Source organism: Vombatus ursinus, unplaced genomic scaffold (assembly GCF_900497805.2).
Source record: "Vombatus ursinus unplaced genomic scaffold, bare-nosed wombat genome assembly UNPS02012901.1, whole genome shotgun sequence".
NCBI lineage: Eukaryota > Metazoa > Chordata > Mammalia > Diprotodontia > Vombatidae > Vombatus > Vombatus ursinus.
Genome location: NW_020952679.1, coordinates 3,485,587 through 3,505,471, shown reverse-complemented (window position 1 = coordinate 3,505,471; position 19,885 = coordinate 3,485,587). Strand labels below are relative to the sequence as shown.

Here is a 19,885-nt window from a genome sequence, read left to right as displayed (position 1 = left end):
CTACTACTACTACTACTACTACTACTACTACTACTACTACTACTACTGCCGCTGCTACTGCTGCTGTTTCTGTTATCATTACTACATCTATGTTATCTGCTTATATATGAACACAAAATGTGGGTTCTTTAGTGTTTTGGCACTTCATACATAATGCTGGTATGGAAGGATTGGGGGGGAGTATTTTATATCCTTTATAGGATAACTGTTACAGCAGGATTTTGTCATAAGGATTAGTGATATGTGGCACTACTAGGGACCAAGCATTGTGTTAGGTAGTAGGGAGGCAAAGACAAAAATGAAACTGTCCCTGCCCTCAGGGAGCTTATATTCTCCTGGGAGTTATCAAAAATAATAACTGGATCTCTCTTGTTCCAGATGCCTGCCGCAGGCATGGAATTACTAAGGGGCCAGCCAGTACTGGTCCTCTATCCGTGTTTCTGTCCTTCTTTGACAGATGTGCCCAGATGCTGGTGAAGCATGGTGCCCGAGTAAACCAAATGAGCAGCGAGGGCCAGGAAAGCCCCCTTCACATTGCAGCGAAACATGGCCTTGTGGATCATGCTCTCCTTTACCTACAACATGGGGCCAGTGTGGACTCTAGGAACAGACATGAAGAGACACCCCTCAGCGTAGCTTGTGGCCAAGCCCAGGAGCCCCATGGTCAGGAGCCCTACTTGGAGGTGTGCCACCTGCTGCTGCGCCATGGTGCAGATGCCAACGCCACCGATGAGGAAGAGAAGAGTCCCCTCCACAAAGCCTGTAAGAATGCCAGCCACCCCCTGGTCCAGCTGCTGCTCCAGAACAGAGCCAAGGTCAATGTTTTTGACTACAATGGCACCTCCCCCATGGCCTGTGTTCTGCAGAATGCCTCCTTCAAGAGGGAGTGCAGACCCCACCAGACAGTGCAAACGCTCCTCAATCATGGCTCCCAGAGGATCTGGCCAGGGGCTTTTGAGAAGGTACGGTGTGAAGAGCTGGCTGGGTTTGCCAGCCATTTGTCTGAAAAGGATCTGAGGGGGTTACAGACTTTAAGCTTAAACCAAATCAAAAGTATTGAGTGAATTAATCAGATTCAAAATGGGAAACAACCTTAGAGGTCAGCATCTACTTCAACCCCTTCATTTTATAGAGGAGGAAACTGAGGCTCAGAGAGGTGTGCCTGGCACAGTGGGTGCTCCATATAGGACACATTATTTTAAATGTTTATTCAATGAATGGGTATGAATTCAGGGGCAGAAAGGGCCCTAAAAGTAATCTACTGTGATTGATCTTGGAATGCAATAAGAGAGAATATAAGGAATAAGGAAGGAATATCTCTCTGCAGGAATAAGGAGGGAAGGAATGGCTTCTCAGTATTTTGTATAACCCTTACAACAGCCCTGTCAGGCCTGGTGCTAGGGATATTACAAGCAGTGAGAGATAAAGTTCTGGACTTGGAGTAAGGAAGACCTGAGTTCAAGTCCTGCCTCAGACACTTATGAGTCACCTGACCCTGGTCAAGTCACTTAACATCTCTGGGCCTCAGTTTCTCCATATGTAAAATGAAAGGATTGGACAAAATAGCCTCTGGAGTCTAGTCCAGACCTGGAGCAGGGCCCTATGCCTCACGGAGACCCTGACAGGTAGCAAACAGTGCCTGGTATCCTCAGGCTTGGCCCCCCAACCACCAATACAAAATAACTCCTTGACAACCAAAAGCAGCACCAGCTTTGGCTTGGTCACAGGTAGAATGACAGGATTTCCCCACAGAGGGAAAATCGCCCAAGGCTCAGCTAACCCAGCGGCTGAACAGAGCCTCCCCACCCCACAAAGGTGGCTCCATGGACCATCGATGTGCACAGGGAACACGCTGTCCGTGGCCAATAGCTATACCTGAAATAGAGTCGACGAGTCATTCGTCGGTAGTCAGAATTCCTGAGACCAAAGGTTTCCCAGACACGATGTGGCAGATTGTGGGCTTGTGGCTCTGAGACAAAGGCAGGAGGATAGGAAACAGCAGACAGGACGGTTCACGGGCTCAAGTGTCGGGAGGCCGAGCTGTGTCACTGGCCCAGAAGTAGGTGAGCAGGCCATGCCAGGCTTTTCTGCCTCTGTGACTCTGATCATTCCCAGTCCAGGGCTAACAGGGCAGTTGCACTCAGGTCCAGGAGACCAAAGATGCCCTTTGGAAGTGGACAGTTTGGTTTCCATTTTCCAATTTTCCAGTTAGGAAATCAGGTAGACTACAGGGTGCTATAGGACCAACAGGAAACCCCCTCCAAGGAGGTAGAAGGAGAGAAGGCAAAGTGCTGGCTCCGCACTGCAGGAAGTCAACAGAAGAGTGGGAACGCTGACCTGGGAGGCCATGGACAGATACCCCCACTCCCAGTTTTACTGTCTTCTCCCTCCTTCCATTTAGGAAAGAGATTTCTGACCTTTCGTGTGTCCTGGACCCACTTGGCAGGCAGTCTGGTGAAGTCTTTCTCAGAATAATGTTTTTAAATGCATAGAATACAATAGATGGGACTACAGAAAAAACCAACCATACTGAAATATGGTTATTAGAATATTTTTAAATGAGTATGTGAACCTCAAGTTAAGAACCCCTGCTTCAGGAAGACTTGACTTTATGGTCATGAACCCTTGCTATGAGAGCACATCAATTCTAGGAGTCTGCTGGATGCTTAATTAATTGAATTCTTGTCCAACCATAGAAAGTTAGAGTTAGAAGTGACCGGGGAGATCACCTACTTTAACTGTCATTTTTCAAATGGAAAAAGTGAGGCCCAGAGAGGACGTATGGCTGGCCTAAAGTCACACAGGAAGCTCATGGCGTTTTGATTTTGCTAAAGACTGTGGAATCTCTTCCATCCAGTCTGGCCCCATCTTTGTCCAAGATGAAGGTCTCATCACAGGCTCATGAGAATGTAGACAATGCCAGGGGAGGGAAGAGGCTTGAAACAATGATCTAATGTGGCTCTCAGCTTTTGAATGAAACTCAAACCCAGAGAGAAGCTAAGCAACATACCTCAGGTCACAGAGAGACAGAGTCAGGACTAAAATCCACATCTTGGGACTCTCATTAAGAATCATCATGGGGCAGCTAAGTGGCACAGCGGATAGAGCACAGGCCCTGGAGTCAGGAGGACCTGAGTTCAAATCCAACCTCAGACACATAACATGCACTAGCTGTGTGACCCTGGGCAAGTCACTTAACCCCATTGCCTAGCCAAAGAAAAAAAAAGAAAAAAAATAATCATCATAACTGGCATTTACCTATGTGCATCGTATCTTATGCATATTCTCTCTGAGCCTCACAATAACACTATGAGGTAGGTGTTATGACTGCTCCTGCTTCTCAAGTGAGGCAGCTGAGTCACAGAGAGATTAAGTGACTTGCCCAGAGTCACACAGCTAGTGAATATCAGAGGTGAGACTCTAAGTATAGGGTTCTTTACATGATACAAGGCTTCCATATCCCAGTTCATCTCTGGACCCTGAAAATGACACACTTATATTTTAGAGAAGGAATGTGGAGTGGGAAGAATGCGGGCCCTGAAGTCAGATGCCCTAGGTTCGAATCCTGCCCCTGTTATCTTCCACCTTGTAAGCTCTGTGAAGGCTTTCTCTACTGTGGGCTCAGTCACCTCACCGTAAAATGAAGGCGATTGGCCTCTGAAGTCCCTTCCATGTTCACATTTATAAGCTTGATTTGAATTTCAAAGGGTTCTCTGGTGGGATGGAATTAGGTCAGCCAGAGTTAGAGCTGGTCATTCTGATGCCTGGGGCAGGAAGACATGACAGGTGGACTCACACCAACTTTTCAAGACCAATGGAGCTTAGGGTGGGGGAAGACCACAGACCTAGTGGGCAGCAGCATCTTGTGCCGAAAGGAGGGGGAGTGCCAAGGCATCCAGACACTGGACAGCCTGATGCAGAAGAAGACTGACATGGCGGGGGGGGGGGGGACACACAGCTACCACAGAGAAGAACAGTACCGTCCTAGGTGCTTCCTATTGTATTTATTATTCCACCTAACTGAGAGGCAATGAATAGAGAGCTGACCTGGGGTCCCAAAGGTATGACTTCAAATCCCATCTCTGACACATACTGACCGAGTGACCCTGGTGGCTAAGTCGCTTACCGTCTCAATGGCTCAAGCAACTCTCCTCAAAGATGTATGTAATCGGAAGGAAAGGAGCCAATCTGCCTTGGTAGAGGAAGTCATTCATTGGCATCTCGTTGTGTTGATGATTTTCTGAAAAATCTTCCTAATTGGGTTCTGGACTTAGTTGTTTCTGCCTGCTGAAGGAACATAAGTGTTATTAGCACCCTGCAAATTTTGGCACCCTGAGGCAAAGCTCCAGTTACCCCACCCTGGTTATGGCTCTGCAGAAGCAGTACTCAAAAATAAGCAAGGGCTAGAATGGTTAAAAGCAGGCTGTCAGTCCAAGGACTGTGCTTTGCCCTCCCTTGGAGAGGGAGCTGGGAAACTCATAAATGCCTTAGCCCTGATTTCCTTGTTGTCATTTGATCCCTCCATCTACATCTAAAGCAATGTGCCTGTGTGATTTCCCCCCTCAATTTTCTTTCTGCCGCCTCATTAGCCGGGGAGAGTGTGTGTGTGAACACTAATGACATCAGCATGTCAGGAGAATGTGGCCACAGCAGCTCAGCTCCCCAGTAGATAGTGAGGAGGAAGCAGAGGAGGGAGAGGAAGAGGAGGAGAAGGGAGAGAGGAGAAGAGAGAGAGAGAAGGAGGAGGAAGAGGAGGGAAAGGTGGCAGCAGAAAGGTTTAGACCGTGTTGGCCTGAAAGCAATGAAGGAAGCCAGTCAGCTGCCTAGCAAAGCCAGGGTTGGGGGGATGCTTCAGACTGGGGATGGGAGGGGGCAGGTGGACCAGGGAGCCCCAGAGAGGTGGAACAGAGAAGAGACAGAAAATGAATTCTTGAAGACAGACAACAAGACTTGGTCACAGTCTACAGACCCAGGGAGGGGAGAGGAGGGAGGGCTTCTACTCTCCATGGATTTCTTGTCACTGAGGAAGGCAACCATGGGGTGAGGGAGGGAGAAGGGGAGAGAAGAGAAGGAAGTGATGCTCTGTTTTATGTGAAGGCTTTGAGAGCCATTCAGCTTTTTACTGAGTCAGTGGGTGGACAGCCTCTGGGGGGCCCTAGAGGTGTCCCCTTTTCAAGGAACAGTGCCTGGGAGGTTAAAGCCAACTGGAATACCAGACAAATTGTAACACCAATAACTAGGGTGGAGTAACTGCAGCTTTGTCCCAGGGGCCCAAATGCAGAGTGTGCTGAAAGCGCTTGTGCTCTTTCAGTAGTATAGCATAGTGCAAAAAGAAGAGGATTTGGGAGCAAAGAATGTGGGTTCAAATCCTGGCTCTGATTTTTATGACCCGTGTGACATTAGGCAAATACAAAAGTCTCACCTTCCTGGGCCCATTTCCTCATTTGTAAAATGATGGGATTAGACCAGATAAAATCTGGTTGTAGATCTATGATCCTAATGATTTGTGTATCCTTGGGAAAGTCACTTCACCTCTGTGCTCCTCAGTTTCCTCATCTGTAAAACAAGGTGATTGGACAAGATGATTTCTAAGTTCCTTCAATTCTAATTCTATGACTCCAGGATATGAATCCTGCCTCTACCACTGATTATCTGCATGACCTTGGCCAAGTGACAGTCCCTCTGGACCTCAGTTTCTTCATCTGTAAAATGTTGTGGTCCCTTCTAAGTGTAAATCAGTCTCTCCTCTCTCCTCTCCTCTCCTCTCCTCTCCTCTCCTCTCCTCTCCTCTCCTCTTCTCTCTCTCTCTCTCTCTCTCTCTCTCTCTCTCTCTCTCTCTCTCTCATCATGTCTCATAGAAAAGATGGATTACCTTGTTCTGTTTGGCTCCAAAGGGAAGAACCAAACAGGGAGGCAAAGACCTTGCTTCTCCACACTAAACCAGGAGAAAAATGCAGGGGGACTGTGAGTCCTTTCTGAAATTTTGGAAAACTGAGTCCAGAGCCATATCCACTTCCTCCCTCTAGCCAATAGCTCTCTCCTTCCCTCTATGTGACTCTCGGGGATGTTGGCTGTCACAGGGTCCTCCTCAGCATCCAGCACACCATCGGGTTCCTGCTGAGCACTTTGTGTGGCAGCTGCATTTGCGGGTGGAAGTGGGTGGGAATGACCAGTTACTTTCCATTTCACAGAATCTTTGGGGTGGAAGGGAGCTTTTGGAGTGGAAGAGGCCACTGCCTCTCTTCCCACCCACAACCCTGCCCCCCCCCAGACATACAGGCAGCACCCTAACAAAAATGGCCATCCAGCCTCTTGTTGGAAGTCTCCAGAAAGGGGGCATCATCACCAGCTGGGCCAGCTCTCATCGTTAGGAAGCTCTCCCTGACGCTTAGCCTCAATTTACGTCTTTGCAGCTTGCAGCCAGCACACCTAACTTCACCCACTGGGGTCAAGGAGAACCAAGCTAACCCTCTGTGCACACACAGCCCTCCAAACACTTGGAGAAAAGAACTGGATTTCCTCACAGTCTTCTCTTCTGCACAATCATTATTCCCAGTTCCATTACTAATGGTCATATGAACAAAATTTAAGGCCCTTTACCACCCTTGCTGCTTTCTGGATGTTCTCCAGCTCCTTAAACCATGGCACCCAGACTCCAAAAATGCTGAGTGGGATCATCTTCTCCTTGTGGCCACTAGCTGGCGCCATAGTCCAGAGAGCAGCAGCCCTGGAGTCAGGAAGACTCCTCTCCCTGAGATCAAATCCGGCCTCAGACACTTGCTAGCTGTGTGACCCGGGGCAAGTAGTTACCCCTATTTGCCTCAGTTTCCTCATCTGCAAAATGATCTGGAGAAGGAAACCATTTCAGTATCTTTGCCAAGAAAACCCCAAACAGAGAGTTGGGCATGAGTGAAACAACTGAACAGCAGCAATCTCACCTCTTTATTTTTGGAGGTGACTTCTGCCTCTTTCCATGCAGCTTAAAATTCCACTAGGTCCCTCCCATAGCTCACATGCACATTTCCATGTCACGCTTTTGGCTCATATTGAGCTTGCAGTCCATTAAGACTCTCTGATCTTTTTCAGACTATTTCCTAACCAGGCTTCCCCCATATTGTACTTGTAAAGTTCAGGGTTTTAGTCTAAGTGTAAGACTTTTCCTTTTTCTTTTACCCAACCTGCAATTTACCTGACCTGTGAGAGCTCATGGTAAGATAATGTCCTCTACCAAAAAAAAAAAAAAATCAGACCCTTCATTGTAATGTATGATCTAGAAAGTTGCCTGGTGGTACTGACAGGTCCAAACATTTGCCCAGGGTCAAACAATTAATATACGTCCCAGGCTAAACTTAAAGCCAGGTCTTACCAGCTCTAGAGTCATCTTTCCACCTATTATGAATGAATCTTTTTTTTCTGCTTTTTGGTGAGGCAATCAGGGTTAAGTGATTTCTCAGGGTCACACAGTTAGTGTCAAGTGTCTGAGGCCAGATCTGAATTCAGTCCCTCCTGACTCCAAGGCCAGAGTTCTATTCCATCTATTATGTATCACTGCCTTTCCAAGAGGTTACATTCACCCTTATTTAATTTCATTTCTGATTTAACTCAATGATCTCTAATTTTCCAAGGTTTTTTGGATCCTGACCCCAACATCCTGACCCTCTCCCTCCCACCTTTGTGTCCCTTGCCAATTTAATAGGCATGTTTTTGGATGCTTTCATCCAAGTCATGGTTTAAAAATGTCAGAGAGCACAGATCCCTGAGGCACTCCACTAGAGACCTCTTGCTAACCTGACCTAGAACCAGTAAAGACTGCTCCTTGAGGTTGACTATCCAAGCGATGGGGAAGCCACTGATGTTTACTTTTGCCTATTGCACATATCTCCATATTTTCCTTCAGAATAGCAGGACAGACTTTGTCATGAAGGGTCTCTGTCCTTCCTTTCCATTGAACACTCCCCCTCCCAGCTCACCCCAAAATGTCTCCACAAAATAGCTGTCATATTCTTGAATTCTTACAAAAACCAGGTCCTGAAGTCTTGTGCATCCACTCCAGAAATTATTGGGATCCTTTTCAACTCCTACTCAAAGCTCCGGGTCTCTGAAAAATGGAGAGAAGTAATTCCTGAGGAAGTGTTTCAGGTAAGAAAGAGGTTTCCTTCCCACCCCCCAAGTATTCCCGTCTAAGGTAAAAAAAAAAACTCCTCAGGGAATTCTTTTCCCCTGAGGTCAAATTGGAATTTGGTAGATCAATTCTATCACAGTAAATTTAGAACCAACTATCTTTTAGATGCCAGGGGGAAAGAACTGAAAGATAGTCTTATTTTTACCTAGAACTTCTCTCCTGGCTTCTTCTCCTTAAAGAAAGAGTATGTATACAGGAGGTTAATAACAACAAGAACTACTACTACTACTACTACTCCTCATACAATTACTACTACTACTACTATTACTACTACTACCACTATTACCACCACCACCACCACCACTAGTACTACTACTACTACTACAATGACTACTACTACTACTATTACTACTACTACCACTATTGCCACCACCACCACCACTAGTACTACTACTACTACTACTGCTACTACTACAATTAAATTTTACATAGTACTTGCAAAGTACTTTGCAAAGGGCTTTACACAGATCATCTCATTTCATCCTGATAACAGCCCTAAGAAATAGATGCTATTGTTACCTTCATTCTCTCTGACCCTCAGTTTCTTCATCTACAAAATTTTGGAGTGCATTATGTCATCCCTATATGGAATTCCTATAGGAACTGGAATAAATCAAACAGGTATTATCCTATTTACTGTGTTCATTTCTGGGCACCCCAGTTTAGGAAGATCATGAATGAGCTGGGGGATGTCCAGAGGAGGGCAACCTGGATGAGGAAGGACCTTGATGCTGTATGAACAATGGTTGGGATCTGGGATTGTTTATCCTGGAGAAGTCAGGGGAAACAAGTCAATTATCTTCAGATATCTCAATGACTGTCATGTAGAAGAGACATGAGATGTGTTCACCTTGGCCCTGGAAGAAAATACCCAGAGCATTAGAGCCAAATCCACAAAGAAGAATATTTAGACTTGATATGAGGACAAAGTACCATCAATCATAGCCATCCCAAACTGTCACAGGCTGCCTCAGTAGGTAATGGGTCCCTCTTCTTTAGAAATTTTCAGTCCGAGGCTAGATGACTATTTAACAAGTATGTAAAATTCCTTTTTTTTTTTCAGCTCAGAATAGGATTACAAGGCCAACAAAGTCCCTTCTAATTCTAAAATTTGGTGATCTCCATTTCACAGATAAGAGTCAAGGAGGATAAATGACTTGTCTAGGGCAACACAGCTAGTCAATATTGGAGCTAAGATTTACGCCCAGGTTTTCTGAGAAATCCAAATACCATTTTTTTTTTTTGGCTAGGCAATGGGGTTAAATGACTTGCCTAGGGTTACACAGCTAGTAAGTGTTGTGTCTGAGGCTGGATTTAAACTCAGGTCCTCCTGAATCCAGGACCAGTGCTCTATCCACTATGCCACCTAGCTGTCCCCCCAAATACCATTTTCAACATTATGTCAATATCACTAATTTTACATTCCCTCCTACCAACATTTTAGACCACACCTGTGATCTCATTGGTATAGAAAACTTCCCAGGTGAGGAAACTCCTACTACCAGCGAAGGTCAGCACCTCCTTTGTAACTTATAGTCTTAAAGGGGTGTCTGGATCACTGGGAAGATAAATGATTTGCCTAAGGTCACACAACCAGAACATATGTAACACATACTCTAATCAATCCAAATAGGCTTTCTATTGCATTTAATTCAAATGTCTTTGATTTATTGATTGGTTCAAAGGAAGTGCCCAAGACTTGTTCACACATTGTTCTCAATTGTGGCTAACCAAGATATGCTCTCACCTGATAAAGGTATCAGAGCTAAATGAAGCCAGGTAATTGACCCCCACACTTCCATCTCAAGACAGGTGTCAAAATGTGAAATGGATGACTTTGATTACATTAAATTAAAAAGGTTTTGCACAAAGCCAATGCGATCAAGATTAAGGGGAAGCAGAAAGCTGGGAAACAATTTTTACAGCCAATGTCTCTGATAAAGGCTTCATTCCTAAAATATATAGAGAACGGAGTCAAATTTATAAGAATACAAGTCATTTCCCAATTGATAAATGGTCAAAGAATATGAACAGGCAGTTTTCAGAGGAAGAAATTAAAGCTATCTATAGTCATATAAAAATGCTTTAAATCACTACTTATTAGAGACATGCAAATCAAAATGACTCTGAGGTACCACATCACACCTATCAGATTGGCTAACATGACAAAACAGGAAATGATAAATGTTGCAGAAGATGTGGGAAAATTGGAACATTAATGCATTGTTGGTGGAGTTGTGAACTGATCCAAACATTCTGAAGAGCAATTTGGAACTATGCCCAAAGGGCTATAATATCGTGCATACCCTGTGACCCAGCAATACCACTTCTAGGTCTGTATCCCAAAGAGATCATAAAAAACAGGAAACCACACGTACAAAAATATTTATAGTAGCTCTTTCTGGGATGGAAAGAAATTGACAAGATGCCCATCAATTGAGGAATGGCTGAACAAATTGTGGTTTATGAATGTAATGGAATATTATTGCGCTATAAGAAATGATGAGCAGGCAGACTTCAGAAAAACCTGGAAAGACTTGTATGGACTGATGCAAAGTGAAATGAGCAGAAGCAGGAAAACATTATTCACAGTAACAGCCACATTGTTCGATGACTGACCTTGATAAACTTGGCTCTTCTCATCAATGAAAGGATCTAAGACAACTCCAAAAGACTCATGACGAAAAACGCCATCCACATCGAGAGAAAGAACTATGGAGTCTGAATGCAAATGGAAACATACTATTTGCTCCCCTATTCCTTTGTTGTTTTGTTTTATTGCTTCATTCTCATGGTTCCTTCTATTAGTTCTAATTCCTCTTTACAACATGACTAATGTGAAAATACGTTTCATATGAATGTATAAGTAGAGTCTATATCAGATTACATGCCTTCTTGGGGAGGGGGGAGGAGAGGATGGGGGAGAAAATTCAAAACTCAAAATCTTATGGCAATGAATGTTGAAAACAAAAATAAAAAAATTAGTTATTTAAAAAAAAACAGGTGTTAGAAGCAGGACTTACACCCAGGTCTCTATGATTCTAAGGTCAATCCTCTATCAAATATACCATGCTGTCTTTCATCACTATCACCATAAAGGACTTCTTTTGGGGGGCCCTTGCAGGGAGTGTTTTGAAAGCCTTCTGGACTGGGAGTCTGAGACTGAGACTGAGGTTTGAGTCCTATCTTGAAAATTTTATGATTCCAATTAATTTTCGAACATCACATATGCTATTTCTGTAGAGGGAGGCATGTATAAAATAGCATGTTTCTTTTGGTTAAGGAATACCATACACCCTTTAGATGAATAAATGAAGAATTATTAAGTACTTACTATGCACCAGACACTGTGCGAAACACTGGAGCGCTGACAAGTAAGAGTCTTTGCCTTTAAGAAGCTTAAGTCTGCTGAGGGAAGACAACACAGAAAGGGGAGTGGGGCTGGAAAAGGCATAGGGGTAAGGCCGCTGCCGATGAGGTAGAGAGGAAATCTGGAAAGGGAGGTGAGTTAAGAGTGAAGTGAGCAAGGCTGGGACCCCACAGGAAATGGCAGCTGTGTCTGGGTCTCCCGCTCAGGGGAACGACCCTCAGGGCAGAGGCATCTCCAGGGTGGGAAGGCAGATGATGAGGGAATGAGGAGCTCTGGAGCCAGTATGAGAAGCATACTACTGAGGATCATGTAATTATAGCTTAGAAACCTCCCTCCCCGACCAGAACATCAACACGCCCTGACCCGTGACTCTTCTCTGCTTTCCAGATGTATCAGCCTTTTTACCAGTCTCTCTTCATGCTATCTCGCACCCCGAGGTGTCTGCAGCATCTGTGCCGCTGTATCATCCGCAAGCGCCTTGGCAGCGAGTGCTGGTCCTGCATTCCCCGGCTGCCCGTACCAGACCCTCTGCAGCATTATCTCCTGCTGGAGCCAGAAGGCTCGTTGCTCTGAATGGTCAGAGGGATCGGGGTCACCGAGGCTGAGGAGTTCACTGTTAAATCCCCCGCATTTCCAAGCTCTTGCTTTCCCATGGTCAACAGCCCATGAGGGGGCATAGCCCATGAGGCACCACAGCCCTGGAGTGGTCAGGAGCTTCAAGATGGGCTGACAGCCCAGAATAAGTGACCCCCCAATTTGTTAAGGCTGTCACTACCCAAAGCATCCTAGCATGGCTAGAGATGGGCATTTCCACGAGGAAGGGAACAGCAATTGATTCATCGACAACCGTTTGTCGTTGTTGTTGTTGTTATTGTCGTTGTTATTGTTGTTATTATATGCTAGGCACTGGGCTGAGTTCTGAGGATGCAAAGAAAACAGTCCCTAGCCTCAAGGAGCTTATATTCTAATGAGGTCAGACAACATGTCTGACTATATGTCTAGGTCTATACAAGATGGCTTCTACACACACACTTGGGGCGGGGAGGGCTCACATTGAAAAAAAAAGGGTAGGGGAGCTGATAATAAGGGACAGAGTTTGGCTTACTGGCCTCGGACTTGAAATTGTCAGGCTGCCTTCATCAGACTCTGAATCTACCTTTGAGGCTGAAGTGATTCATGAAATCCTAGCCCTTCCCTAGAGTTCTGAACAATAATAATCTCTGCCATTTACATGGCCCTCTGAGGTTAGCAGAGTAGAGTATGTACATTATTGCCTGTGATTCTCACAGCCACCCTGTGAGGTCAATGCTATTACTCTGACCATTTTACAGAAGAGGAAACTGAGGCACACAGACACACTAATTCAGTGTTGGAGCCAGACCTCCTGCTTTCCAGTCCTGCCCTTTCCCCATCCCACTAGGCACCTGGAGCTCTCCTTAGCCACAATTTCATCACTTTTGCCCTTTTTTCACATCTTGATGATTCTTTCTGGTCTGTCTTTGTTTATCTAAGATACAGATCATAGCAAAAGGTTGAACAGGGGCCCCAGATAAAGGAGGCCAAATAGCCCAGCTGTCCCACTAACACTGGATTCTGGTCAATGGCAGGCCTGGGTTCATGCTTAGCCAAAAATGGAGGGAGAACCTGAATCCACTTCAATTCAACAAGCATTTAATAAATGCTTACTCTGTCAGATCCCCAAGAGGCTCTAAGACAATTGATTTGAGCACAGGTCCTCACTACTTCAAGCCTAGTGCTCAATGCACTCCATTGAGGGGTCAGCCAATCTGCAGGGTGTGGAGGAGATGGAGAGAAAGATAATTCAGCCCAAAGTTCTTGCTCAAGGAACTTTCAGAAGTTGCTAGAGGGCAGAGCCTCATGTTTTGTATGCATAGCCCTAGAACCTTGACCAGTGCCTGGCACATAGGAGGTGCCTAATAAATGCCTATGGATGAATTGAAGGAAGGTAGGTTTTTTAAGGGCTGGAAGGGGGGAGAGTAAGTGCATTCTAGGCATAGAGACAGTCTGTGCAAAGACATGGAGGCTAGACGTCAAATGCTGAGTTCAGGGAAGACCCACTGGTCAGCTTGGCAGAGCTGTAGTCATCTGGTCAAAGCAAATTTGTTTTTATTTTCGTTAAATGTAAGGCATGTTGCCGTGTCTGTGAGATCTTACGTTTCTTTTACAGGGAGTCACATAGTGAGAAGAATGTAAGGATGTCTTTAAAGGGAAAAGGAAACCAGTGTGGAGAGTTTGTATTTGATCCCAGAGGCAATGGGGAAGTTCTTTGAGCAGGAAAGGAAGAAAGGAAGCAGACATTTACTAAGTTCCCTCTATGTGCCACGCTTTGTGCTAGGTCTCATAGCTCAGCTTCCTCTAAAGCTAAGGCACTGGGGGATACAGAGACAAATGAAACCCCTGCCTTCAGGGAGCTTACAGTCTAATGGGGAGACAATGTACAAACAGATCAACAATCTGGGGGAAACTGAGGACTTCAGGGAGACCACCTGGGCAAAGATTGGGGGAGCTGTGGTTGAATGTTGTGGAGGAGTGACAGCTTTACTTTGAATGGCAGTGAGGCAATCTAACTCAACTCAATTCAACTACAAGTTTATTAAGCCCTACTAAGTGCCAGGCACTATTCTAAGCCCTGGGGACACAGAGCCCAAAATGAACCAGTACTTACCCTCAAGGAACCAAAATTCTACTGCAGCAGGAGTAGAGCAAAGAGCCCCATTGGAAACCAGAGGAAATGAGTGCAGACCCTGCCCCTGTTACTCACTAGTCGTGTGGCCTTGGACATCACTTTGTCCCTCTGGGCCTTGTTTTCTGCCTCTGTAGAATTAGGTGCTTGGACTAGCTGACCTCCAAGATCATTGCCAGCTAGACAAAGCAGAGTGCATTAAGGAGGGAGAGAGAATCATGGAGAACTTCACTAAGGGAGTGGAACCTCAACTGAACCTGGAAGGAAATAGAGGGTCCTGAGAGTTATAGCTCACATTGATATGGTGATCTAAACTTTGGAAACCATTTTACAAATACTATTTCATGTGATCCTTACAGCAACCCTGGGAAGTAGGTGCTATTATCACCTCCATTTTACAAATGAGGAAACTGAAGCAGACAAAGGATAAGTGACTTGCTCAGTCATACAGCTACTAAGTGTCTGAGGCAGGATTTGAACTCAGGTCTTCCTGACTCTAGGTTCAATGTTTGATCAGCCTAGCTGCCAGAGAGGTGGAGGGGGATGGAAAGTGAATTTCAGGCATGAAAGAGCTTATAGGAATCCATAGAAGCAAGTTCAGGGAACAGATAGTAGTCTACTAGGGAAGGTTAAGCCAAATACCTAAGGCCATGGGTCCTTCCTCTTGGGAATGCTCATTTCTGGCCATGCTGGGTTGCTTTGGGCAGTGACTGCCAGTAAATCTCTCAACTGGTCCTTGAACCCAACTCATCCAACTCAAAAAGCACCAGGACAGAGGAATCTCAACTCTCCAAAAGGTGGCTCAGTGTATCAACCACAAGTGTCTTTGAAACCAGAGCACTGCACAACTCAAACACTCCAAACACATTTTCCTGAACATGATGACATAGCCTTTATATTCCCAGTCTTGCAACTCTTCCAAACCTAAAGTCAGGACTGGCCTTACCTATTAGTGCAGCTACATGCACCATCCCCAGTAAAGGTCCCTTACACAAAAAATGTCACCCAGCCACTCCCTCTAGTTCCACCATTAGCTATGCACTTCTTGGTGTTAACTTCCCTCTGGGCTGTAGTTCCTTCGTTTGTAAAATGAAGGGGAATGGGCTTAATGACCTCTAAGGTTCCTTCCAGCTCCAACTAGCCAATCCTATGAATCCACTCCTAGGAAGGTTAAAGTATTAAGTTCCTAATTCTTTCCGATCAGATTTCTTCCCCCTCCAGTCGCTGAAGAATCCACACTTAATAACAAAAGCACTATAGGAGCCAATGTAAAGGTGAAGAAGGGCAACAGCAAGAGGTCACTGAAGGCAAAAGCTTCCTGCTTCACCTGGAGCCAACTCTGCAAAGTCAAAATGATCAGTAAAGTATGCCACCTCACAATGGATAAGAGCATTGGACTGGGAGTGAGGAAGACCTGAATTCAAATCCTACTTTAAACACTTATTAGCTGTGTGACCCTGGGCAAGTTGCTTAATGTCAGTTTGCCTCAGTTTCCTCATCTATAGAATAGAGATAATAACAGCCCCTACATCCCTGGGTTGTCTTGAGGATCAAGTGAGACAATATGTGTGGAGGGCTTTGCCCTCTTTGTTAAGACCTTATATCATTGTTAGTTGTTCATTATCAAATGACTTAGCAAATTGAAAATGGCCAGCTGACCATCTCCTTTCTTGCTATTTGTGCCTTACCAGTCAATCGGTTTCTATCTCGAGGTTCTGGACAACAGTAAGACTGATTGAAAAGGAAAAAAAAAACTGTGTCCATCCTATCCAGCCATCCTACCATGATTACCAGGTTCACAAAACATAAGGTTGGCTCTGCCATGTTTGACAGAATGGCTGGAGACTCATGCCCTCCTCCACTACTGCCCCTGACCTACCACTCATAGCACATCACATAAATTGACAATATTAAATAGCTTGAATTTCATAGATTTAGCATGCTAAAGGAGAGTCATCCAATATAACCATCTCATTTTACAAATGAGGAAACTGATTAGCTGGCTAGCATCATAGATGGGATATTGCTAGCCTTCTTGAATGGTAGCTATTAAGTCCTTATTGTACCAGAGATAATTCTATTCATCCCAGCACAGGTCAGTCATCCACTGCATGTGATCAGTGGCCTGGCCACCAGAGAAGATACAAAGATAAATCAAAGTCCTTACTATCCAGTCCAGAGGTAAGTGCATGGCCACCGATAATGATTATACATATGTGGACATGGCCACGGTGCAAGAGATGTACAGACAAATTTATAAGCTCCTTGAGGGCAGACACTATTTCTTTTTCGTCTTCATATGCAGGGTGACTGGCATGTAAATGGAAGATGCCCAGAGGTTTAACACCTGAGGCCAAAAAGGAGAAGTAACTGATACAAGGCAGTGGGGCTGAGTTCTCTGACCCCAGAACCAAGGCTCTCGTCACTGAGCCAGGCTGTCCCCTAATATTCTAATACTAGAAAATTGGCCACATTCTTGGAAAGCTCACAAGACATACTTCAGCTAAAGGTATCTTGCATGTTGAGGATGGTAATGTCCACATTTCTTGCCCATTTTGGACTTAAAAGGATGACTGTAATATTGCACAGAGAGGGAGGGCAGTGCACTGGTAAAAAAAAAAAAACAACACTGGATTCTGTGATCAGAAGATCAGGGTTCAAATTCTGTCTTGGATACTTACTATCTTTGTGATTTTAACCAAGTCCCCTCCTTCCTCTGGGCCTCAGTTTCCTCCTTTGTAAAATGAAAGGGAAAAAACCATACAAGAAAAGGAAAGAGTTGGACTCCATGATCTCTGAAGTCCCATTCTACTGTAATGTCATTTCAATATCAGCAGAACCATGGAATTCTAACCTGACTGGGAGGAGTCTCAGCTGCATTTATGGAGCATTGGGTTGTGTTAAAAGTATCAAACCTTTCAAAAAAAATTTTTTTTTAAAGTATCAAACCTCCCAGAATCCAGAGATCTCACAAGGAGGCACCCATAAACTTAGGCCCAGCACCTGTTCCTATGTTCCAAGCCATTATAACAGCCATTTAAACTTGAATTCACAAACTTTTTCTCCTAGGATGGAAGCAACTGAGGGTCAGGGGTCAGCCCATGCATAAGACAATTCTGACTTTGGATGGATGCTTACATTGAATCCCACTGGCTCTTGACCCCATTACTTTGCCTTTGTCTGGGCTGCCTGCCCCCACCCTAGTCCCATACTGGCAAAGGTTAAGAAAACAGGAGGCAAGGGAGTTGTGGTCTCTGGGAAGCTCACCACCACTCCACCCCAGATGTTAGTATCTGGGCCAAAGCACTAATAGCTCACCCAGGGACAACTCCAATGAACAGGGTATAGCAAAAATCTTGTAAAGAAACCTTATGTAGCTGAATGGCTTGAAGGAAAATTAGAGATTCAGGAAGCAAGTTGGCCTGCAGTGATACTGGGCCCTGCTCCCCCTGTACACACAGAAAGAAAGAGAGGAGTCATGATAACATCAGCTACAGAGGGAAGCTCTGAGCTCTCAGGGAACTGTTCAAGGGATAGAAGGTAGCAACAAGGCACATTTACTCTTCCTTAATCTGTCAAGGGGCCCTTATTCCCTGGTCTGAGTGACTTTCAGAAGACGGTTATCCGGGGACCTATGGGTGGGATTCTGCCCAACTCAAAATCCCTACCTCTCTCCTTTCTTAATCTAGCTAGCCTTTTCTGCCAGATTTATTTCAAGGTGGTGCCAAAATACCTTGCGACAGTAACAAAGTATTGGATTTGTCTTGAAAATATGGATAAGATCTCTCTAAGACAAGCTTTTTGTTTTCCGGTTGTTTTGTTTGTTTTTTAAAGCAACCCTGGACAAACCCAATCTTTGAATGGATTTCTGGGCGTTGAAAGAAATGGTCGAATTATTCATACTCATCCCTGCGATATCCTCCAGGTGGCGCCATGTGCCCAACAGTCTTCCCACAGTCTAGAATGAACATTGGTTTTACCCAGAATCAAAGGGGAAGAAAGATAGAGGTGGATAGGAAAACAAGAGAGTGAGGGATTGGGTTTTTTGTCCTTTACTCCCACTGTTGGGGGAACTGGGGAGAAGGCCCCAGACAAAGCAAGAGTAGTGTCTTGAGAAAGTAGACTCCCGAATGCTGCCAACTGGCTCACGGAAAAGATTTGGTAATCCAAATATTGATTAAGGGATAGCATACGCCCTTCCTCATATTAATCAGGCACATTCTATAGACTGTGCGTTTATACATGAATGCGGTGTTAAGCCGGCTCTGTTTTACGTGATGCTGTATTGGAAGTCCAATTGGCAACTGTGCGTTCAGCTGGTTTTTTTGTTTTTTGTTTTTTTGTTTTGTTTTTTGTTTTTTGTTTTTTTGTTTTTTTGTTTTTTCGCAAAACCGATCCGCGGAGCGCGGTCGCCTGGTGCCCCTGGTCCAGCCTTCTTTGGAGCTGGAAAAATCGAGTGGAGGGTGGTGGCCAGCCGGCGTCTGAGGGCTACTGATCCCGCTGCGGCTGAAGACCCTAAGTCTTTGCTTAATCGCTCAAAAAAAGGAAAAAGAGAGAGAGAGATTTCTTTGTAATGTAATTTGTAAGCAATAAACATGATTGAGAATGCGGTCTTTGGGTTTAATGCTGGGCTTTAATTCGGGGTGTGATTACTCACTGGGCAGGCAGGCAGGCAGGCAAGGGGTGTCTCGGTCCCGTCCATATAGTCGCGGCCCCTGTTCGGAAGAAACAAAGTAACAAAGTTACTGGAACGCTGTGGAGCTTTCCGCTTGTGTCTGTCTATCTGTCTGTCTCTGTCTCTCTCCCTCCGTCTTTGTCGCCCTGTCTCTGTATCTCTCTCTGTCCCATTGTGTCTCTGTTTCTGTGTGTCTCTGTCTCTGCTCTTCAGCTGGATGCAGATGTGAAGATCTATTTTTTTTTATCAGCTAAAGACAGGAGGTCACATTAACTCATAATACAGAGACACATAAAAATGCAATTAAGGCTGCTAAACAGAACACAGTAGGCTCCTAGTTAACACAATGAGATTTCTAGGAAGTGAAGCATAAATTCTTCACCAAAAAAAATGACACATTTTTCACGTTTCCTTCCAATTAAATCACTCAGGCTGCTAACACAGCGCCCCAGCACAAACTCATCGGGCAAAATGAGGATTGTTTCTGGTTTTCCCTCCATCTCTGGGCAAGCCTGCTTTTATGGAAGGCAGTTAATATGAAGCTATCATCTCTCGACTCTCCTGGAGGACATGACTAGCACTTTGGGAAGCTCGCCTGGTTTCAGGAAGGGCGCCTGGCTTTATTGTGGTGTTTATTAATCATAAAAGATAAATACTGGGGTCGTTACCCAGGCCCCTCCTGGACGCCTGATCTGCGCATGTGGAGAAGAAATGGCACCAAAGAGGAAGAAGGACAGAATCCAAAAGCTCCTGGGTTTTCTTTCTCAAAATGCTCTTGCAAAATAGGTATTTTCACATGCCCATGAAATCAACGAGGGGAAAATTAGGAAGGATTTTTGTTTTGTTTTAATCCACTCCAAAAAAAGTGAAAAAGCAAAGTATGCCAGTTGACCACTGAGCGACCAATCCTCCTTTTCACTCCTGCCATGGAGGTACGAAGGGGAGGGACGTCAC

General features: G+C 45.0%; 1 protein-coding gene across 1 annotated transcript in view; it reads left to right on the top strand.

Annotated features, from left to right (window-relative positions):
* ASB18 (ankyrin repeat and SOCS box containing 18) overlaps window positions 1–12,125 on the top strand; it is a 46,594-nt gene extending 34,469 nt beyond the window's left edge. The window contains exons 3-5 of the mRNA XM_027858289.1: window positions 458–962; window positions 8,026–8,139; window positions 11,940–12,125. Of these exons, the coding sequence (XP_027714090.1) occupies window positions 458–962; window positions 8,026–8,139; window positions 11,940–12,125 (805 nt within the window). The remainder of the gene's footprint in view (window positions 1–457; window positions 963–8,025; window positions 8,140–11,939) is intronic.
* Window positions 12,126–19,885: the final 7,760 nt, after the last annotated feature.